The sequence below is a fragment of the Brassica oleracea genome, chromosome C8 (assembly GCF_000695525.1).
Source record: "Brassica oleracea var. oleracea cultivar TO1000 chromosome C8, BOL, whole genome shotgun sequence".
Taxonomy (NCBI): Eukaryota; Viridiplantae; Streptophyta; class Magnoliopsida; order Brassicales; family Brassicaceae; genus Brassica; species Brassica oleracea.
Window position 1 is genome coordinate 27,846,896 of NC_027755.1, and position 22,881 is coordinate 27,869,776.

The 22,881-nt window shown below is 38.1% G+C and overlaps 4 protein-coding genes and 1 non-coding gene across 5 annotated transcripts; all 5 read right to left on the reverse strand.

The window, feature by feature from the left end:
- Positions 1–1,523: 1,523 nt before the first annotated feature.
- Positions 1,524–3,200, reverse strand: LOC106309094 (protein POLLENLESS 3-LIKE 2). The gene is given in 4 exon segments (XM_013746162.1): positions 1,524–2,377; positions 2,380–2,491; positions 2,493–2,843; positions 2,945–3,200. Coding segments are annotated over 3 exon segments (1,032 nt in total). The 5' UTR covers positions 2,559–2,843; positions 2,945–3,200.
- Positions 3,201–3,443: 243 nt separating this feature from the next.
- On the reverse strand, positions 3,444–6,668 carry LOC106310531 (serine/threonine-protein kinase rio2). The gene is made up of 14 exons (XM_013747762.1): positions 6,602–6,668; positions 6,129–6,259; positions 6,000–6,040; positions 5,844–5,920; positions 5,636–5,749; positions 5,365–5,540; positions 5,180–5,268; positions 4,936–5,053; positions 4,710–4,783; positions 4,560–4,607; positions 4,312–4,477; positions 3,989–4,120; positions 3,813–3,911; positions 3,444–3,734 (listed from the first exon to the last, which is right to left on the reverse strand). The coding sequence occupies exons 2-14, from the start codon at positions 6,210–6,212 to the stop codon at positions 3,585–3,587; spliced, it is 1,368 nt and encodes a 455-aa protein (XP_013603216.1). The 5' UTR covers positions 6,213–6,259; positions 6,602–6,668; the 3' UTR covers positions 3,444–3,584.
- A 186-nt stretch (positions 6,669–6,854) lies between these two features.
- TRNAV-AAC lies at positions 6,855–6,928 on the reverse strand. The gene has a single exon. It is a non-coding gene; the product is annotated as a tRNA-Val (tRNA).
- A 632-nt stretch (positions 6,929–7,560) lies between these two features.
- Positions 7,561–9,317, reverse strand: LOC106307482 (proteasome subunit alpha type-7-A). Its single transcript, XM_013744453.1, has 3 exons — positions 9,074–9,317; positions 8,205–8,619; positions 7,561–7,904 (listed from the first exon to the last, which is right to left on the reverse strand). Exons 1-3 carry the CDS (start codon positions 9,244–9,246, stop codon positions 7,740–7,742), a joined length of 753 nt encoding a protein of 250 aa, XP_013599907.1. The 5' UTR covers positions 9,247–9,317; the 3' UTR covers positions 7,561–7,739.
- A 3,590-nt stretch (positions 9,318–12,907) lies between these two features.
- On the reverse strand, positions 12,908–15,151 carry LOC106307211. Its single transcript, XM_013744099.1, has 4 exons — positions 14,219–15,151; positions 13,882–14,048; positions 13,386–13,470; positions 12,908–13,270 (listed from the first exon to the last, which is right to left on the reverse strand). Exons 1-4 carry the CDS (start codon positions 15,082–15,084, stop codon positions 13,090–13,092), a joined length of 1,299 nt encoding a protein of 432 aa, XP_013599553.1. The 5' UTR covers positions 15,085–15,151; the 3' UTR covers positions 12,908–13,089.
- Between the last annotated feature and the right edge of the window lie 7,730 nt (positions 15,152–22,881).

Sequence of the window (22,881 nt, forward strand, 5' to 3'; positions counted from 1 at the left end):
GGCAACCTTTGGATCAATAGAGATGCACTAATACGTGGAGTTGATAGATGAATGAGACAGAAGAGTTATGGTAACTAACTACTCAGTAGTATATAACACACATGTGGAGCAAGGACACATGCACTAGTAAGTGTGATTGATAGATGAATGAGAGACGAGTAAATGAGTAATGGTAAGTGGTAACCACTTGCTAAGTATGTAAACACATGCGGAGCAAGAACATATATACACTAATGGTAATGCACTAATAAGTGTGATTGATAGATGAATGAGAGAGGAGAGTAAATGGTCACCACTCACTCAGTATATAAACCACACATGTGGAGCAAGAAAACCCATAATATGCTTTCGTCGTCTTCTCTTTTTGTCTCTCTCATTGGTTTTTACTTTTTAACATCTACACAATATTATTATTATTAGCTACAACATAACTTTCAACTTTTTTATTATTGATCAACTACAATAATTGTGAACAATGTAGCAACTTTAACGTAACAAAAAAACATTAATAAAAATCACCCAAGGAGAATAAGAGCTCATCTCCTTTTTCTTTACTAATAAATTAGAAAATAGATTGGTTAGAGGTTATCATTTGAGATATAACACTCAGGCTCTTGGGCTAAGAGAGGACAAAGTGATGTCCTCAAAAACCTCGAGCCTCTTTTTGTCCACCACTCAGAGGTGTTAACTGGGCGAACTGACCATGGGCTAGCCCAGTCCAATTCATTTTGGACAGGCTATAGATGTGCCCAATTAATAAATGGTCCAACTGGACAAAAGACCAATTGGTACATGGGCTTCGTAAAACATACTTTCATGAGTTTAACAAAAGAAATCATAGTTTCACAATTTAACAAAAAAAAAACGGTTTTATCGTTAAAAAAAATTAATGATTTTGACGGAAAACATAATTTCACAATTTTGACGGAAAAATGTATTTCATAAATTTGGCGGGAAAATGCAATTTCTCGGTTTTGGCGGAAAACATAATTTCTTGGTTTCTGCGGGAAACATAATTTTTCGGTTTTGGCAGAAAAAACGCAATTTTTCGGTTTTGGCGGAAAAATGCAGTTTCTCAATTTTGGCGGAAAAACACGATTTTTCAGTTTTGGCGGGAAAACACAATTTCTCAATTTTGGCGGGAAAACGCAATTTCTCGGATTTTGGCTGGAAACGCAATTTCTCAGATTTTGGTGGGAAAACGTAATTTCTTGGATTTTGGCGGGAAAACGCAATTTCTCGTATTTTGGCAGGAAAACACAATTTCTCGGTTTTAACGGGAAAACACAATTTCTCGGTTTTAACGGGAAAACACAATTTCTCGGTTTTAACGGGAAAAAAAAATTTCTCGGATTTTGGCGGAAAAAACGAAATTTTTCGGATTTTGGCGGGAAAACGCAATTTCTCGGTTTTGACAAGAAAAAAAATACTTTTATAATTTTGGAAAGTAAACATAATTTCAAAATTTTAGAAATAAAATCTAAACTAATAATTGAAAAATAATTATAAATATTATTGGGTGTCTATGGACATGCCCATTTGGACATGGTCTCTATTGGTCTTGGGCATTTGTTTGGACCATTGTCCAATATGGACCACCCATTACTGCCCAAAACTGAAATGGTCCAACTGGTCAAGCCCAATTGGACCCTGGACGGACCATTTGACAGCTCTACCACCACTTTCGTCTCAGTCCCCAAGACAGCCATGATCATCGCTTCTTCAAACTCCTTGTTGTCTGGTAATCCACAGTCTATTGCTTTCTTCTCCATTGACAATCTTTTATTCGTATTTGTCTCTTCCTCACCACAACTCAACATCCCCATGGTTTGGCTAGACGATCTAGTCCTCTTCAGCTTCTCGTTATTGCTCACCAGCTTCGAAGAGAAGAACGGTTTAGCATCAACCCTTAATGGGTTGTTTACAACTACATTCACATTCACATTAGTCTTCACGTTCTCATCACCGTACTCATCATTCCTCAAATCCGGCTTCGGCTTAGGCTTCACGCTCTGTTCTCTACAAGGTTGAGGCTGCCATATAGAGGAAGACCCAAACATCGCGTCGAAAAGCCTCCTTTGTTCAACCATATCATCCCTTCCTCTTCTCATCGTCTCAGACCCAAGATCGTTAAGCATCTGCTGCGTTCTCTCGTAAGCTTTTAGATGTGAATCCACTCCTCTAGGACCATCAACCACCGCAGGCTTCACGCGTCGTAACGTCTCTTTGGCTTCATCGATCATGCCTTGCTTCATAAGACAGATCCCGAGGTTACACATCTTGTTGTTGTCAGGTGCGATCGATAGAGCTCTCCTATACGCATCTTTGGCTTCCACGAAGTTGTCTCTTTGCATCAAAGCCCATCCTAAGTTCCCAGTAGCCGTGTGGCTTCTTGTTCCACAGAAACTTGAAACTTCTTCCCCTGAGATCGAGCTGTTTTGGTTCGTTTACCGTTAAAGGCGAGACCTTTTTGTATCGAGAAGAGTTTGTGTTCCTTTCAATAGTGCAATCTGGTCATCTAATCTCCCACATCTCTGCAAAGAACAACAACACAACATTTCAATACAAACTCAAGCAATTGCAAAAGGAAACAGAGGAAAAACAGAGGATGTTCTGTTTTTGCTGTAAAGTGAGTACCTTGTAGAGATCTAGAAGGATGTTGTCAAGAGATTCATGTGCTTGATCTGAACATCTGACTCTAAGAGATTTAATAGCTTCAATAGCTTCTTCTGCCCTATCTTGTTGCTTCATCACAATAGCCATATTTTTCAGAGCACTGTCAACTCTGTCTATGGCATTAATGGCTGACCAGAACAGAGGAATTACTCTCTTGGGGTCCATCTCTACCAACTGAATCAATAATCAATCGCAAAACAGTCAATCAGATGACTCAAGTTATATGATTGCAAGATATGAAAGAAAGGATGAGACTTTAATCAATCACCTGAACGTTTTTGGCTCTGACGTAAGGACTGTCTCCGACGGGAACTTTGTGGATGGCATGGAATGATTCAGACCGAGTGCGGGAGATACCTAGTGGCTTTGCGGGAGAGCATAGAGTGGATTTGGTTGGTCTGAATACATCTTTCATCATCTTTGCAGTGAAAGGAGATTAAGAAGAAGACATCAAATGAATCTTAGAGGAGGAGTGATGAGAAAAGAAGATGTTGAGGTTTTAATAAGAAGGTTCAGGCGAGATCGGAATTATAAATAGGTTTTAAAAATTTAGTAGCCGTTGCGTTGCATTCTGTATTTTTTTCTATTTCCGTTTATTGAGGGAGCGTATTTCTCATATAGTCCCTTGATTTCCATTGTATTTTCAGATTTGCCCCACCAGAACAAAATCAAACAGATTTGGACATTATTTTCTGAGATATTTTCTCTAATGTATATATAGAAACTGAATACTATTCATTTAACTTAGATTTTTGTCTGTTGAAAAAGACAATAAGAGATCAAAATTTGGCCCGTTTAAAATATTAGAAGGCCCATTAAGCCCATAGTTTGTTGAGAGAGAATAATCATACGTTGTTGGCTTCTTCAACATCTTGCAGAGTTTTGTTTGGTGTATAAGAAGTTTATAATCACCAGCCGCTCATGTTGGTGTGGATCTTTGAGTTTTGGGAATGGCCTCCTTTGTCCTTGTATGTGTTTCTTGATGACTGCGACTTTCTACCTCCCCTGGCTGCTGCCATGGCTCTTCGTCTTTGCTTCCCCAGTTTTTTGTCCAGCTCCTGAACCAAAGGAAGTTGCATTATTTGTTGAGTTAACGCAAATACTCTCTAAGTTACTACACGGAAGATACTACTAACCTCATCTCTTCCAGCTTCGTTTTCATCTCCACTGCTTTCGTCTTTCTCATTATCATCCAATTCAACTTCAGCCTCAACGCCATTTGAACTATTCTGCACCTACACATCATACCAAGCATATAGTGTTAGCATGGTAAGAGAGAACATGTTCCAGTTTATATGGAAATGTTTTATACCTCCTCTTGCAACTGTAGTGATCTCATTTCATTTAGGTTTCCTTCTTCATTTGACTCAACAGTCTCCTCTTCATCATCAGATTCCTCATCCTCGTCAGAATCTTTATTCTTCTCCATCCCACCTTCAATAAACTGCACAAGACATGAAACCACATCTTCATTCTAATATACCATTCACAGACAAAACAGTAAGAGATTAGTGCTGCAAATTACAACACATCTGACACATTAGGCAGCCTGTAATTTAAAATACGTGTTTCATAAGTACATACGGCCCCAGATAGATAAGCAGTATTATTACTGAGGCAAAAAGGATCACATACATTGTCGAGGTCGTTCTGCTCCTTTTTAGTGAAACCACTAGCTTCTAGTTCTCTATCCAAAGCATTGGCATCTTTAGTTATATCAAAGAAAGATGGTCTGCTGTTCTCATCCACTTCCACCTCTGTCGTCTCATCATCTCTATCTTCTTGGAAAGACATATTAAACCTGGAAGACAGGACAAGAAGAGTTCATAGAAATGGAGAATGTAAAGATGATATATAAATAAATAAACCAATTGGTAACTAACCTTTTTCTGAAAAACTTGAAGATGCATTCAATATCACGGTCAAAGTACCTAACAGAAAAAAAAAAAAATCCATAAACAAAACAAGAAAACGGCACGGAAAACGAAAAGAGGAGACAGAGGCATGATCCAGAGACGAGAGACATCACATACATCTGTGCATTTTGGTGTGAAACAGATACCATTTGTGGAAAGTCAATCATCGTAATCTTCTCTTCATCATCAATCTAAAACATACACATATAAACAAAGGTGTAAGAAGAAGATGAAAAAAACTAGCAATGATTACAGAATCATATAACGAGGCAGCTTCAAACAGATGCATTCAATGTTCAGCAAAAGTAACTACAAGGCATTAATCAACTTAGATAATTCAAACCATGATGTTGAATTCATTAAAGTCGCAATGGATTAGACCATGCTCAGCCAAACGAACGACAATGCCAATAATCTTCTCGAAAATTGTCTCAGGGTTCTGTAATTGCTTCACCTGAACCCTATCATAGATCAGATATGAAAGATGTGATTCACAGCAGCAAGGTTATAACTGTTTCTTAGTGAGTGAAACAAATGGATCAACTTCTAAGGAACCTCGAATCCAATGCATGAAGGTAGATCCTTACATGGGGTATCCCTGAACAAGAGACATGATAACACAGTGCCTATTGCAGTCGATAGCTTTTGGAACAGGAAAGTCATGTTCTTCCAAAGCCTGCTCGATTCAGAAGCCAAACCAAACATTAGGCCAAGAAGAATAGTGAGTGTTACAACCATGGAATGGAACAAAAGGCAATAATAGTAAAAAAACCTTCATGAAAGCAAACTCCTTGAGAGCGGCAAGGCGGGAGAGATACAACCAGCTGAAACTACTGCGATGCCTCAAGTAGTCACGCTTAGATTTGACAGCCCTGAAGGAGGTTCTCCCTAGTCTATGCAACTTCATTGCCAGAATAGTTCCGTCTTCCTGAGCCACCTCAAATATGTCTATTTATAATGCAAAAAAAACAGAACAATAACTCTTCAGCAAAGAAATGGATCAAAAAAAAAAAAAAAAAAAAAAAAAAGGGTGAAAGACTGACCAGACTCTTTACCAACACCAATCTGACGACCAACACCGGTAAATACACCACGGTTGACCAATGTTTTAATGGCAAGGAAGTCGTATCCCAAATAAGTGAGTCTGAATCCATCATCTAGACAAAAGAAAAAGCATTACGTACCCATTAGATATTTTGCCAAGCAGAAGAAGCTACTAATGCCCTTTAGAGAGAAGAGAAGTAGAGTGACATTTAGAGCGGTCGTGATGCAAAAGCTTATACTTGAGCAAGTTCTTGAGGACTTTGTATGTGCCTCCATGTCTGTGCAATAATAAACAAGTAAGTGAATCATCGAAACAAAGAAGGAAGCATTGAAAGCATCATGAAGATGGAGGGGGGGGGGGGGGAAGCAATGCGATCTACGAGCTCACAAGGAACAATCTCGTGCTGCAAATACGAAAACAACAAAGCTAATACTACAGTCAATAAATAGTTCAGGATAATAAGAAAAGGAATAGAGAAGAGAAGGACTGACGTTACGCATTCCCATCTCCACAGCAGTGAGAACTCTAAAATCATCTTTGGATAGATATCTCAGCACATTCACGTCAAGCTTCATCCTTTACGCCTCAACTGTAATACCCTTTTTACTCTTGACTCAACCCCCTGGCAGATTGAAAAGACAAAATTTATCAAATTGATGCAAGAGTGGATCAAACCCTAGAACGGCAGATTTAAGATAACACTAAAATGTTTAAACTTGAAAACTAAATTAATAAACATGGCTCTCGAACAAAAACAAGTAACGCCGATTAGATACTGTTAACTCTCAGACTACTCTAGGTAAAGATTTCGACATACGGAGAGCTATATTAATATTAGGTGTGTTGATTGATACAACAAAACCTTGGAAGACGGAGGAAGCTTATGTCTAGAAACGAAACCACAAGTTGCAAATACAAAACAAATGTTTTGATGTAAGAGCTAGGAAGGCTGAAGACGCTTTACCTGAAACTCTTTTAAGTCGGAGAAAGAGAGCGCGCCGCAAACTCAAAGCCCAGAGAAAAGTCAGTCGTTAACTAAACGTTCGTAAGCCTACAATGAATTATCTAATTAAATAGAATTTCTTTTTAGGTTCTCTTCGTCAACAATGTCGTTGTAGTATTCCCGCCTGTCACGCGGGTGACCCGGGTTCGATGCGCCGGCAACGGCGAACACTTTTTAGATTTGTAACGTTCGAAATCTCGATAAAAAAGAGTCTTGGCTTCGCCCGGGTTCGAACCGGAGACCTTCAGTGTGTTAGACTGACGTGATAACCAACTACACCACGAAACCGTTTTGTTCAAGGAATGACACAAATAAAATCTATACTAAGCTGAGCTCGTCTCGTACTATTTGCCGACCGGTTGTCGAATTTCTTTTGTTTCAAAACTCTATTGTTCCTACTTCCTATGCATTCTTCTGGTTCTGGAAGTTAATATCAGCTAAATCGGTCTTCGGTGTTTTTCTAGGGGCAAATCTCCAAAATAGCACATTTCTAAGTTTATATCACAAAAATAGCACTTAAAAACTAAAATGACCAAAATAGCACTTTTCTAAGTTTATCCTTTTAAAATTTTAATTTTTTTATTTTTCAAAATTTGAAATCTTATCCCTAAAACCTCATTTCTAAACTCTAAACCCTAAACCCTAAACTCTAAACCCTAAACCCTAAACCCTAAATCCTAAACCCCACCCTTTAACTCTAAACCCTAAGTTTGTGACTTTTGATAAAACATTAAGTGCTATTTTTGTGACTTTTGACCTTGAGTGCTAGTTTGGGAACAAAAACTTGATTTAGTGCTATTTTTGTCTTTTTTTCTTTTTCTATTCATGCTATATTTTTTTTGTTTGATGTAAATGTTGTTAAGTTGTTCATGCTATATTTGTCTACAACACAACTATATGGTGATGCAAAGATTGACTCCAAAAAAAAAAACTCAGTCAAACATTCATGCATAAAATAGCAAAATAACGAAGAATGTCAAACAGGCTAATAATCCAACAACACTGAACTAAAAGCAGTCCAGATTTTTTGTATTCAACCCTCAAATATCTTACTTTGAACCAACACCAGAATTTAGAAACCGAGACTGTAAGATCAGACTCATGTTTCCCTTGAAGGGGCTTTCTTGGCTGCTTCTGCGGCCGCCTTCTCAGCTTCAATCTCAGCCACAATAGCATCGATTTCAGCTTCTTCTAGCTGCTTCAGAGTACCTTCCTCCCTTGTCATTAAAGCAACCTCAATGTTCTTTCCACCACTCTCAACTACCTGCAAAGTTGTCAAGCGCATCAGAGCATTTTACAAGGTTCATTTGCTCATCAAACGTTATTCTCCTTTTCAACTAGTAACATTCTATTACACTGTCACTTTTTGTTAGCTTGGTCCCCAACCTAAAGCCACCTTTCCAGTAGTGGAGAAACATAACATGGTTTCAGGAAATGGCATGTTGCTCCCCGGTTAAGGCTCGCAAGAGACCAATAAGTATGATCGCATTGTTGAGTTTAATAAACAGGGCATCCAGTAGGAATCTACTTGGTTTAGTTATAGAAAATTTAAGGACAAACTAACCTCAAGCAGAGCACGGATTGCTAGTTTAACAGTCTCTTGTCCCGAGGTCTCTTTATAATTCTTCTCCAGAAACTCCCTGATTGAGTTTGAGTTTCTCCCGGTTGCATTAGCCTTCCAAGCAGAGAACGTACCAGATGGATCAGTCTGATAAAGCGCAGGTATACGAGTGTAGGGGTCGAAACCAACAATAAGAGTGGAAAGACCAAAGGGTCTGACACCACCACTTTGAGTATACTTCTGTTGAAGCCCAGCTATGTAACGAGTGATGTACTCAACAGTCACTGGATCCTCCAACGTAAGCCTGTGGCTTTGACACTCGATCCTCGCTTTGTTAATCAGGACACGAGCATCTGCCTTCAGCCCAGCACAGGCTAAGGCAATGTGGTTATCAAGACTCACAATCTTTCTGGCTGATCTGTTGAAACAAAAAATAAAACTCAGATCTATTGGGACAAGAAGAGATTAACCACCAAAACTCAACTCATATGTAAAGCTAGAGATTGTTGTTATATATACTACGAACATGATATTGGCTAAAGGGGAAAACTTTCACTCAAATTCAGCATCAAATATTAACAATTCGTCAGAGAATGATCATAAAACATCAACACATCTGAGGAGAAACTGTACACAGCTTTTCATAGAAGAGGAGCAAGTTTCACCGTAAACACACACACACACAAAAAAAACAAGTCTTTAACAAGAGATCAGCTTCGAATCTACGATCTAACACTACCCAACATCAAGTTTCATTCAGAAGGATTTCAAATTAATCAAACATTGAGCTAAACCAAGCGATCCAGATGTGTAACAAAAACCCTAAACACACACTCCAAGCATGTTGAATCGACAGAGATCTGGAGCTGTACCTTGTATCCTGGAGCTTAGGGGTGGATTTCTTCTCGACGGCGAGGACGACGGTATCGGCTCCGCGGACTCCGACGGCGGCGTTACCTTTCCGGACAGCTTCTAAGGCGTACTCTACTTGAAAAAGGTGACCATCTGGTGAGAACACCGTGATTGCTCGATCGTATCTAGCCATCTCTCAACTTTTTCTCCTGCGAGTGTTCTTTCTGATTCTCTCTTCCCTTTTGTTCAATGTCGATTCCAACTTAGGCGACAAGTTAAAGAAGTCTCAGTTGGGTTAGATTCTTCTGCGGACAGGTTCACGCTAACACTCCTTACAGCCAATCAGAAGCAAACCACCCATCTCTGATGGATTTGTTTCTCTAGTGGGCCTTAAATGTGCTACATTGGCCCATAACCAAACAGATAATAATGTCCATCTCTCTAAGAATTTATCATCTTTTAATTATTATTAAAAGAGAAGTACTCAATTGAAAATGTTTTTATTTCATTAATTAAATTCCTTTTTTTTGCTTGTTTTTTTCAGCTGCATTTATGAAATATTCTAAAACAAATAAAACTGCCAAATTTATTACTTGTCTTTTTAGTTACATTAATGAAATATGCTTAAATGAATTTAAACTTCTTATTTTATTGTTTGTCTTTTTCAGTTACCTTAATGAAATATCCTTAAATAAATTTGGACATAATGTCATCTAATCAACAAAAAAAACTCATGAGTTATCCTTACATGTACAATTTTAATAAAAGATTTTTTAAAAACGTGCATCATTAAAATGTTACCTAAAACATGCAACACTAATATACAACATCAATAAAACTAGAATTTGACTCACACAATTGTACGGATATTATTTTCAGTTAATTAAATTTAAAAATAATTATTTATTCAAAAATATTTAAGAATGGCTATGTTATTTACTCATAACTCATTTGTCATTTGATAAATTGTTAGAAAGAAAATTTTAGCATAATATAACTCAGTTGTCATTTGCTAAATTTATGATTTTTATTTATATTTTTTATTATTTAATTATAATATGTTCATTTTATATTTGAAAGATAAACGAATTTTCTATCAAACAATATTTTTGTAAATGTATTTTTTATTAAAATAATCAATTAATTTTTTTATTATCATTGAATATCATTATTTTTGACATAATTTGAGTTTTCGTTTACATCAAAACTTATCATATTTTAGGTCAAAATAAAAAAAATTACACATAAAATAATCATGATTTTTGTTAATTGGGCGGATCATTATTTATATGATATCGCACACGAAAGAAAAATTTCTGTTTTTAAAATTATCTAATTAACTTTATACTCATTTTTTTATATGATATCACACATTCGTAAAAAATAGATAGTTTAAGATGCAAAAAAAAATATTTACTTAATGAATATAATATGAACGAATATTACAAATACATCATTTAATAAAATAAATAATTAAAAACTAAAAATTCATATTCGCGCTGGCGCGCGGATCAAGATCTTGTTATGATTAAAAACTACTATTGAATCTCTAAGCCAGTATATTATTAATTTTATTGGTTAAAAAATCTGACGAGGAACTTATTCTAAATTTTAACATTGGTGAGACAGCCACCAACTTTCTTAATAAAATACTTATCAACTAATTTTAATTAAAATTAAATCATTTAATTTTATTTTCGTTAAGTAAGTTTGTATATATTTGAAATTTATAATAATTTAGCTAAATTAAATTTATTGATAAAAATCAATAGATAATTTTTGATTGGTTAATAATATAAGGAAAAACATTAAATATTTTTAATTAACACATATTTATTGTGTCATATTAATCATCTTAACACATGCATCTCATAATTATGAAAAAAAAGAACCATATATGAGTTGTGATATCAAATATATATCTATATATATATATATATATTAAAATTTTATGTAAAATTCAGAAAATGTTGAAAAAAATGTAAATATAATTTTATTTTGGGATTTCAACGAATATTAATTTTTATCAACAAATATTAATTATTAGGCATAGCCGTATAGTTTTGTTATGTACACATTAATCAAAAATATAAAATTAATCTCAATAAATTTTGAAATATAATATTTGAGATTCCGTAAATATTTTCAAAATATTATTGTGTATTTACTTTTATAATAATATAATATATTATTTAATAAAGTTAGGGTTCTAATTAAATATATCTTTTTAAGGCTTATTGAATAAAACTGTTACAACAATGTCTTGGAAGAACCCAAAATATATCTATAAATGCATATAATTTAATGAAACTTCAAGATGTAGATAATTTTGTTTGTCTTATACCTACAAATTCATATGCTAATAAAGATAAAATAATGTAAACCACATATATTATATTTCATTTTAAAAAAACTATAAATTAACTATTTATAATAAACTAATACAAATTAAAATATTAGGCTACATACTCCATAACTATTATTTTAAAAAGTGCCTCATGCTGAATATTTAATATAATATAATACATTATTTTTTTGAAAGACATATTCTTAGAATTAAGTTATAATACCACTTCTATTTATTTGATTATTTTTATATGTACTAAGTATTCGTACAATACAATACGTTATATATTTATGATATATGAAATTAATCTAACGGCACATACCAATCGAACTTAGTTCATTTCTATTATTTGTTTGAGAATTATGAAGATCTTAAAGTTTTGATCAATACAGTGACGTTCAATTCATTATGTATATTTTTTTTTCTTTGAGAATGAGTGAAGCACAATAATTAAATTACAAACATTATATATATTTACATACGATAGAGTTTTCACTAATTAAAACCTCTTACAAATTGATTGAAGTATATTACGCTACATATCCTATAACAAATATGATTTAAAGATTGAGTCGAACAAAATATTTAGATCTCTATTATACTTTTTTATTTAATTAAGTTTAGATAATATGATGAATTTAAATTGACGGCTCTTTGGTCAAAATCACAAGACTATAACAGTTAAGTGAAATTATCTAAAATTATGGAAATGAAAAATACGCAAAATTACTTTTTCTCAAATAATAATATAATATAGATAGATATGACATTTAAGCTAATGTACAATAAATATTTGATAAATAGATTATTTTATTTTACTTGTTCCAACCTCAAACCTCATAGTACTTGTCACATGTTACAAGCTTTAGGTTTTGTCCTCCTCTTGTTGATGTTGTAGGGTAGGGGTTCGAATACCTTACCCACTCGGACTGTGTCCTCTGTTAGAAATTCTAATGCAGAAGTGTGTTAAACCGAAAACATACCTTAGCCTAGTTTAGTGGTGAACACTACTTGATATAGTCGGATAAGAGTTGGGGATGAAATCACACACGGAAATCAACCACTTGTCACCGTTCAAGTGCATTTCTAGTTGATTCTTTAAAACTTTCTCTCTTTAAAACATTTTTCTCTCTCTCTCTATAATTATTATTCTTATTAATTGGATTGTTCTCTCTTTGCAATGTATCTTATTTATAGTAAAAAAGAGAGATGATACTCTAAACATGTAATTTGTTTTCGCTAAGGGTCGATTAGGATTAAACATAATACTCGCTATGTTTCTGAATAAATGTCACTTTGACACTTTTCAGACAAACTAAAAAAATAACGAAAATATATGTAAGTTGTTATTAATTACATTTTTACGACCAATAGTATTTGAGATAAATACAATTATTTATAAAACTAATACAGTTTGCAATTAATTTACACATGAAAATAAATATAATTTACATTGGAATCGTAAAGTAACACTTTTTGTGTAACAAAAAAAAAAATAGAATAACACTGAAAGGATGGAGTATATAGTAAGAGAAAATGCAAAGAAATTGTTTTTACATAGTTATACATAGAATCACAATATACACAAGAAAAATGTAGAATGCATTGGTAATTCATCATTTAATTTTCCAAAAGGATAAACTAAATGCAAGTATGAATACTTCATATACATGCTTTCCGGGAAGGCTGTTACTTGGAGCCTTTCTTAGCCTTTAAATCAGAGACAGCAGACTTGGCTAATGTTGAAGGCTTTAAGACACTTTTAGGGTTAAGTGCCTTTCGGATCTTGAAAGCAACCCACGCCGTTCCAAAAGCGTGTCCTGCTGCGTCCAGCCCTTCGTTAGTAGCCTCGGCTGCTTTTGTTCCATACCTGCAAAAATCCATGAGGTTTCATTAAATTCTAAGCCAGTTTTGATCATTTGCTAGAGATCACTCTTTGCTGTGAGATATATGATAGCTTTTATAGGAGATTGAAAAAACAATACTTGTGATCAACGAGTTCCGTTGTGACGGTTGATGAAGTCGACATGACGTTTTTTCCAGCCACTTCAACAGCATCACATATCTTGCCTGCAGAAATGAAAGAAGGCACAAGGTTACTACTGCCATGTGCCTCAAAAAAAAGAATGACACGATTCTGCATATAAGGGAAACAAAATTTTAGAAAACGTTTGGCAACTTCCACTCAGATATCCCCAAAAGAATAATGCTCCAGAGGTTATTGGCGTATATTTATCAAGGTAAGAAGCAGAACGAAACATCATATCAAGCAAGATCTAGAAAATGTCACTCGAAAAAGAAAAAAAAACTTGAAAGAACTTATAATCATCAGAAAGAAACAAGGATAAACAAGCATATGATTGTAAATGTTGATGAAAGAAAGAAAGCAAGGCAATTCATGATCAGGAAGTTTTTCCATGACCCTCCAGGCATGGGATAGAAAACTTGGGAAACCCAAAAAAAAAGCAATATACTACTTACTAAATCCATCGAGGGATGCAAGAATGATCTCTCCAGGCAAGAGGCCAAAAAACTTCTTTCCAGCTTTTGAGTTTGCCACCGAGCCAGTGATGAATCCCGAGACTTTGACAACACCAGAAAGAACACCAGTCGCCACTTTCTCCGTCATTTGTGTCACTCTCTTAACCCTTTACACAGAAACCGCAATAGAGAAATCAGCACAAGCACACAAATTGTTCGTTCAATAAAAAAACTACCGTAAGAATGCACACTGACTATATATATATTAAAAAGTCTCAACCTTTCTTCAGAACACAGAAGCATCTCTAACTACAAATGATACTAAACATCACCATACCTCTTGATTCTCCTCAACGTCTCAGGGCTAACATCTTTCTCCTTCTCGGCACGACTCAGCCTATTCTTCATAACCTCGTTTCCCCTCTTAAGCCTCTCCACAGTCACATCCCCACACCAAAGTATCCCTCTGATCAGCTGACCTGACCCAGAAGCTATCATCTTAGCAGTCTTGCTACTGTAATCCTCAATGTTAGGGGCGAGCGTGGTCCAATAAGCCGCACATTGACCCTCCACAATGTCCTTCCTATCACCCTTCAACTCCTCGGGAGAAGTCGCAGCAGCCATTGAGTTTCCAAGCACCTCTTCACCCTTGGCCTTCTCAGACATCCTCTGCTCGGCGAAACAGCAATAGTCCCTAAGAACCTGATCAAGCCCGTGTAACACGTTCTCTTGCCCTTTCGAAGCAATGGTCAACCCGTAGTTTAAGATCTCATCATCCGAATCGGATCCGGATTCCTTCGGCGGGTGGATCGAGAAGAAGTAATGCGATCCATCGACCTTGGTCGCCACCTCGCGTTTCGTTAACGGCCACTGGATCTCGTCAGCGACGTTGGCGAGAACGGCGACGATGTTCTCTCCCTGCACGATTCGGACGATGGTGAGATCGCCGCACGCGAGCTCGACGCTGTAGGATTTGTCGATGAGGTTGAGGATGGCGCCGGGGACTCGGATGAGAATCTCTTCGACAGCCTGCGGAGGAGCAGACGGTGGTTGGTTGTTGGATGAGACGGGAGGGTAGAGATTAGGGGAAGAAGAGACGTAAGGATTCGTCTGAGCGAAGGGGTTATCTGGAATAGATTGGTCGATTTCGGGATACATCGCCGGTCGTTGCTTACCGTCGGCAGCACCGTGAGAAGGGTTCATCTCCACTGCGTCGTCGTTGATTGAAATGAAATTTACTCGAAACGAGCAAAATATTTTGAAACTTGAAAAAGGGAATCAGTTTTAATTTCCAAAATAAATACTTGATTAATGGTTAACAAAAAATAAAAATTAATGAAAATAGTCATCCCCGCGGGTTTTGAGTCCCCATGCATTTGCCGACCAAAAAAAAAAAAAACTATTTTTCAAATGTGAACGCAAAATATGACAACCTTTCGTGATGTTGATTGGTAGGAGCATCTTTATTGCAAGAAACCCATTTGTGTTTCTTAAACATTATTTAAGTATATAAATGTAGTTAGTGGACTTAAGAACTCTAGTTAATAAACTAATCGATTTTGTGGCTCCAATGGTAGTTTTTTAATTAAGGGTTCTTAAAAAAAAATTTACTAAACTTTTTATTTTTAAGGGAGAATTGCCAAGTGTGACTCAAAACTTGGAGTCAAACCAAAACAATACCCCAACTTGGGTCAAAGGCAAAAGTAACCTAAAAGGCTATTGAAATTACAACTATCCCCTTGTGACCAAACAAAAAAACGGAATTTTTTTTACGTTTCTACCCCTCGCAAGTCGTCTGTTTAGACGACTTGAAAATAAGTCGTCCAGACGACTTAACTGAAAGTCGTCTGGACAGTTAGTCTTAAACATAATTTAAAAATTTTGTAAAAAATATTTTGATAAGTGAAAAATGGGAATTATGTAATTAACATATGTCTTAGGAGGTATAAATTAAGATATAACAAATTTCAATTGTTTTCAGCATAGATGAGTGAAAGTAGTGAGTCATGATATTCTTAAGTTTATGTTTCATCAACATATGTTGTAGTATTGTATGTGTTCTTAGGGTTAGATTTTGGAAAGCATTAAAACCGTTTTTGAAAATTTTTAAAATTACTTATGCGTGTTCATTTCTGTGTATAGTAAACACTATTTAAGTATAATTTGATTTTATAACGTGGTTAGTTAGTTAATCTAGTCATTTTAGTTTAGGGGTTCATTTTAGGGTCTAGGACGACTTAATATTTTGTCGTCTGAAAACAGACGACTAAATATTAAGTCGTCTGTTGTACATTATCAGCCAGAATAAGTCGTCTAAACCGGACCAAACCTTAAAGTTTACCAATGTAATTTTAAAGCTAACCGGATTATTTACCCAATATATAAGGTGATTTTTATTTTTTTTGTTTCATTTTTCGCGAAATTCAGAAACCCTAACAGTTCTCCCTCTCAAAGGCGATTTCGAATTCCCACGATTTCCGAACAAACCATCGTTCTCAACATCGGCTATCTATCTCACTTCATTCTCACCGTTGTCGCCGCAGCTTCTTCTAACCCTAGCCGCGCCGATTCCTCTAAACCCTAGCGCCGCCGATTCCACTATTTCCGAACAAACCGTCGCCCTCGCCACCGTGGTCACCAACGTTCTAAACACTAGCGCCGCCGCTTCTTCTAAACCCTAGCGCCGCCGCTTCTTCTCTGTAAACCTTAGCGCCGTTTCTCTGTAAACCCTAACGCCGCTAAGTCATCAATCTCGAGGAAAAGATGAACATAAAACGTTGTCTCTATCAATTTACTCATTCTCACCGTTTCACGTTTATTTTTTCAGATCTATAACCGCAATGACGAGTACTCCAACTCCTTCTGCGACTGGAAGACTTGTAAGTAATTTAAGTCGTCTACTAAGTCGTCTGGACTTATATTGTTGTCTTTGATTATTTTGCAGACAAAAAGGATGGATATTCCAGAACTCCCCCGTAGGTTATACACATCAGGGGAAGAACCAGAAGCCCACAATAGCATTTCGTATCATACGGATAACAGCAAGTTGCATACTGCTCTTAGGAAAGCTCTTACTGATGACGAATTTGAAGAGCTCAAGGAGTCGAGTTTGGGAGTTTTCATCAAGTTCAAGGAGCAGGGATTTGGTTGGGCTTCAAGGCTGGTTCACTACATGCTCAGTTTCAAGCTGGACATTAAGAAGAAGTATGAGATGTGGTCTCTCGTTGGTCCAGAACCTTTGAGGTTTTCACTGTTAGAGTTTGAAAACCTCACTGGTCTAAACTGCGAGTACATCGAGGACCTTGAGACACCAAAATGTGACGTTACCCCAGAGATGGTTTCTTTCTGGGGGATGCTGGGAGTTCATCTGGAAGCTGGGCCAACTACTGATCAGATAATAGCAGCACTGAAGAGATGCGGGGATTGGTCCAGGGAAGATCGCAAGCGGCTCGCGTACCTCTCCATCTTCACTGGATTCATTGAAGGGAGAAAGTTTTCAACCGCTACACGATCTACTCTGGCAAGGCTAGTGATGGATTTAGAACGGTTTGAGAATTATCCATGGGGGAGAGTCGCGTTTAAGGTGCTGATGGACTCTTTGTGGAACAAAGAAATTGCTGGCTGTTACACCGTGGATGGGTTTATACAAGTTCTTCAGGTCTAGACGTACACAGCTATGCCGGAATTGGGTGCTAGTATTGGTGGTCCCAGAGCAGACAGTCCGTCTCCACCGATACTGGCTTACGAGGGCAGCAGAGGCCGCAGATCAATGAAAGCTGCTATCTTGAGTCAGGTATTTACTTCAATCCAAAAGACTGCGCAGACGACTTATTATAAGTCGTCTGGAAAGTCTTCCATCTGGACGACTTATTAGACGACTTATAATAAGGCGTCTGGAAAGTCTTCCCAGCTGGACGACTTATCGGACGACTTAATTAAGTCGTCTGGAAAGTCTTCCATCTGGACGACTTATTAGACGACTTATAATAAGGCGTCTGGAAAGTCTTCCCAGCTGGACGACTTATCGGACGACTTAATTAAGTCGTCTGGAAAGTCTTCCATCTGGACGACTTATTAGACGACTTATAATAAGGCGTCTGGAAAGTCTTCCCAGCTGGACGACTTATCGGACGACTTAATTAAGTCGTCTGGAAAGTCTTCCATCTGGACGACTTATTAGACGACTTATAATAAGGCGTCTGGAAAGTCTTCCCAGCTGGACGACTTATCGGACGACTTAATTAAGTCGTCTGGAAAGTCTTCCATCTGGACGACTTATTAGACGACTTATAATAAGGCGTCTGGAAAGTCTTCCCAGCTGGACGACTTATCGGACGACTTAATTAAGTCGTCTGGAAAGTCTTCCATCTGGACGACTTATTAGACGACTTATAATAAGGCGTCTGGAAAGTCTTCCCAGCTGGACGACTTATCGGACGACTTAATTAAGTCGTCTGGAAAGTCTTCCATCTGGACGACTTATTAGACGACTTATAATAAGGCGTCTGGAAAGTCTTCCCAGCTGGACGACTTATCGGACGACTTAATTAAGTCGTCTGGAAAGTCTTCCATCTGGACGACTTATTAGACGACTTATAATAAGGCGTCTGGAAAGTCTTCCCAGCTGGACGACTTATCGGACGACTTAATTAAGTCGTCTGGAAAGTCTTCCATCTGGACGACTTATTAGACGACTTATAATAAGGCGTCTGGAAAGTCTTCCCAGCTGGACGACTTATCGGACGACTTAATTAAGTCGTCTGGAAAGTCTTCCATCTGGACGACTTATTAGACGACTTATAATAAGGCGTCTGGAAAGTCTTCCCAGCTGGACGACTTATCGGACGACTTAATTAAGTCGTCTGGAAAGTCTTCCATCTGGACGACTTATTAGACGACTTATAATAAGGCGTCTGGAAAGTCTTCCCAGCTGGACGACTTATCGGACGACTTAATTAAGTCGTCTGGAAAGTCTTCCATCTGGACGACTTATTAGACGACTTATAATAAGGCGTCTGGAAAGTCTTCCCAGCTGGACGACTTATCGGACGACTTAATTAAGTCGTCTGGAAAGTCTTCCATCTGGACGACTTATTAGACGACTTATAATAAGGCGTCTGGAAAGTCTTCCCAGCTGGACGACTTATCGGACGACTTAATTAAGTCGTCTGGAAAGTCTTCCATCTGGACGACTTATTAGACGACTTATAATAAGGCGTCTGGAAAGTCTTCCCAGCTGGACGACTTATCGGACGACTTAATTAAGTCGTCTGGAAAGTCTTCCATCTGGACGACTTATTAGACGACTTATAATAAGGCGTCTGGAAAGTCTTCCCAGCTGGACGACTTATCGGACGACTTAATTAAGTCGTCTGGAAAGTCTTCCATCTGGACGACTTATTAGACGACTTATAATAAGGCGTCTGGAAAGTCTTCCCAGCTGGACGACTTATCGGACGACTTAATTAAGTCGTCTGGAAAGTCTTCCATCTGGACGACTTATTAGACGACTTATAATAAGGCGTCTGGAAAGTCTTCCCAGCTGGACGACTTATCGGACGACTTAATTAAGTCGTCTGGAAAGTCTTCCATCTGGACGACTTATTAGACGACTTATAATAAGGCGTCTGGAAAGTCTTCCCAGCTGGACGACTTATCGGACGACTTAATTAAGTCGTCTGGAAAGTCTTCCATCTGGACGACTTATTAGACGACTTATAATAAGGCGTCTGGAAAGTCTTCCCAGCTGGACGACTTATCGGACGACTTAATTAAGTCGTCTGGAAAGTCTTCCATCTGGACGACTTATTAGACGACTTATAATAAGGCGTCTGGAAAGTCTTCCCAGCTGGACGACTTATCGGACGACTTAATTAAGTCGTCTGGAAAGTCTTCCATCTGGACGACTTATTAGACGACTTATAATAAGGCGTCTGGAAAGTCTTCCCAGCTGGACGACTTATCGGACGACTTAATTAAGTCGTCTGGAAAGTCTTCCATCTGGACGACTTATTAGACGACTTATAATAAGGCGTCTGGAAAGTCTTCCCAGCTGGACGACTTATCGGACGACTTAATTAAGTCGTCTGGAAAGTCTTCCATCTGGACGACTTATTAGACGACTTATAATAAGGCGTCTGGAAAGTCTTCCCAGCTGGACGACTTATCGGACGACTTAATTAAGTCGTCTGGAAAGTCTTCCATCTGGACGACTTATTAGACGACTTATAATAAGGCGTCTGGAAAGTCTTCCCAGCTGGACGACTTATCGGACGACTTAATTAAGTCGTCTGGAAAGTCTTCCATCTGGACGACTTATTAGACGACTTATAATAAGGCGTCTGGAAAGTCTTCCCAGCTGGACGACTTATCGGACGACTTAATTAAGTCGTCTGGAAAGTCTTCCATCTGGACGACTTATTAGACGACTTATAATAAGGCGTCTGGAAAGTCTTCCCAGCTGGACGACTTATCGGACGACTTAATTAAGTCGTCTGGAAAGTCTTCCATCTGGACGACTTATTAGACGACTTATAATAAGGCGTCTGGAAAGTCTTCCCAGCTGGACGACTTATCGGACGACTTAATTAAGTCGTCTGGAAAGTCTTCCATCTGGACGACTTATTAGACGACTTATAATAAGGCGTCTGGAAAGTCTTCCCAGCTGGACGACTTATCGGACGACTTAATTAAGTCGTCTGGAAAGTCTTCCATCTGGACGACTTATTAGACGACTTATAATAAGGCGTCTGGAAAGTCTTCCCAGCTGGACGACTTATCGGACGACTTAATTAAGTCGTCTGGAAAGTCTTCCATCTGGACGACTTATTAGACGACTTATAATAAGGCGTCTGGAAAGTCTTCCCAGCTGGACGACTTATCGGACGACTTAATTAAGTCGTCTGGAAAGTCTTCCATCTGGACGACTTATTAGACGACTTATAATAAGGCGTCTGGAAAGTCTTCCCAGCTGGACGACTTATCGGACGACTTAATTAAGTCGTCTGGAAAGTCTTCCATCTGGACGACTTATTAGACGACTTATAATAAGGCGTCTGGAAAGTCTTCCCAGCTGGACGACTTATCGGACGACTTAATTAAGTCGTCTGGAAAGTCTTCCATCTGGACGACTTATTAGACGACTTATAATAAGGCGTCTGGAAAGTCTTCCCAGCTGGACGACTTATCGGACGACTTAATTAAGTCGTCTGGAAAGTCTTCCATCTGGACGACTTATTAGACGACTTATAATAAGGCGTCTGGAAAGTCTTCCCAGCTGGACGACTTATCGGACGACTTAATTAAGTCGTCTGGAAAGTCTTCCATCTGGACGACTTATTAGACGACTTATAATAAGGCGTCTGGAAAGTCTTCCCAGCTGGACGACTTATCGGACGACTTAATTAAGTCGTCTGGAAAGTCTTCCATCTGGACGACTTATTAGACGACTTATAATAAGGCGTCTGGAAAGTCTTCCCAGCTGGACGACTTATCGGACGACTTAATTAAGTCGTCTGGAAAGTCTTCCATCTGGACGACTTATTAGACGACTTATAATAAGGCGTCTGGAAAGTCTTCCCAGCTGGACGACTTATCGGACGACTTAATTAAGTCGTCTGGAAAGTCTTCCATCTGGACGACTTATTAGACGACTTATAATAAGGCGTCTGGAAAGTCTTCCCAGCTGGACGACTTATCGGACGACTTAATTAAGTCGTCTGGAAAGTCTTCCATCTGGACGACTTATTAGACGACTTATAATAAGGCGTCTGGAAAGTCTTCCCAGCTGGACGACTTATCGGACGACTTAATTAAGTCGTCTGGAAAGTCTTCCATCTGGACGACTTATTAGACGACTTATAATAAGGCGTCTGGAAAGTCTTCCCAGCTGGACGACTTATCGGACGACTTAATTAAGTCGTCTGGAAAGTCTTCCATCTGGACGACTTATTAGACGACTTATAATAAGGCGTCTGGAAAGTCTTCCCAGCTGGACGACTTATCGGACGACTTAATTAAGTCGTCTGGAAAGTCTTCCATCTGGACGACTTATTAGACGACTTATAATAAGGCGTCTGGAAAGTCTTCCCAGCTGGACGACTTATCGGACGACTTAATTAAGTCGTCTGGAAAGTCTTCCATCTGGACGACTTATTAGACGACTTATAATAAGGCGTCTGGAAAGTCTTCCCAGCTGGACGACTTATCGGACGACTTAATTAAGTCGTCTGGAAAGTCTTCCATCTGGACGACTTATTAGACGACTTATAATAAGGCGTCTGGAAAGTCTTCCCAGCTGGACGACTTATCGGACGACTTAATTAAGTCGTCTGGAAAGTCTTCCATCTGGACGACTTATTAGACGACTTATAATAAGGCGTCTGGAAAGTCTTCCCAGCTGGACGACTTATCGGACGACTTAATTAAGTCGTCTGGAAAGTCTTCCATCTGGACGACTTATTAGACGACTTATAATAAGGCGTCTGGAAAGTCTTCCCAGCTGGACGACTTATCGGACGACTTAATTAAGTCGTCTGGAAAGTCTTCCATCTGGACGACTTATTAGACGACTTATAATAAGGCGTCTGGAAAGTCTTCCCAGCTGGACGACTTATCGGACGACTTAATTAAGTCGTCTGGAAAGTCTTCCATCTGGACGACTTATTAGACGACTTATAATAAGGCGTCTGGAAAGTCTTCCCAGCTGGACGACTTATCGGACGACTTAATTAAGTCGTCTGGAAAGTCTTCCATCTGGACGACTTATTAGACGACTTATAATAAGGCGTCTGGAAAGTCTTCCCAGCTGGACGACTTATCGGACGACTTAATTAAGTCGTCTGGAAAGTCTTCCATCTGGACGACTTATTAGACGACTTATAATAAGGCGTCTGGAAAGTCTTCCCAGCTGGACGACTTATCGGACGACTTAATTAAGTCGTCTGGAAAGTCTTCCATCTGGACGACTTATTAGACGACTTATAATAAGGCGTCTGGAAA

Excerpts from the sequence above, each read along its gene's own strand:
- LOC106310531 (XM_013747762.1), bottom strand. The coding sequence starts at position 6,212 with ATGAAGCTTGACGTGAATGTGCTGAGATATCTATCCAAAGATGATTTT. Across the intron at positions 6,041-6,128 it reads TGGAGATGGGAATGCGTAAC|CACGAGATTGTTCCTTGTGA; the intron begins GTCAGTCCTTCT and ends TCGTATTTGCAG. Across the intron at positions 5,921-5,999 it reads CTCGTAGATCGCATTGCTTC|GCACAGACATGGAGGCACAT; the intron begins CCCCCCCCCCCC and ends TTGTTTATTATT.
- LOC106307482 (XM_013744453.1), bottom strand. The coding sequence starts at position 9,246 with ATGGCTAGATACGATCGAGCAATCACGGTGTTCTCACCAGATGGTCAC. Across the intron at positions 8,620-9,073 it reads CCTAAGCTCCAGGATACAAG|ATCAGCCAGAAAGATTGTGA; the intron begins GTACAGCTCCAG and ends TTGTTTCAACAG. Across the intron at positions 7,905-8,204 it reads CAATCCGTGCTCTGCTTGAG|GTAGTTGAGAGTGGTGGAAA; the intron begins GTTAGTTTGTCC and ends ACAACTTTGCAG.
- LOC106307211 (XM_013744099.1), bottom strand. The coding sequence starts at position 15,084 with ATGAACCCTTCTCACGGTGCTGCCGACGGTAAGCAACGACCGGCGATG. Across the intron at positions 14,049-14,218 it reads ACGTTGAGGAGAATCAAGAG|GGTTAAGAGAGTGACACAAA; the intron begins GTATGGTGATGT and ends TTCTGTGTAAAG. Across the intron at positions 13,471-13,881 it reads TGCATCCCTCGATGGATTTA|GCAAGATATGTGATGCTGTT; the intron begins GTAAGTAGTATA and ends TCATTTCTGCAG.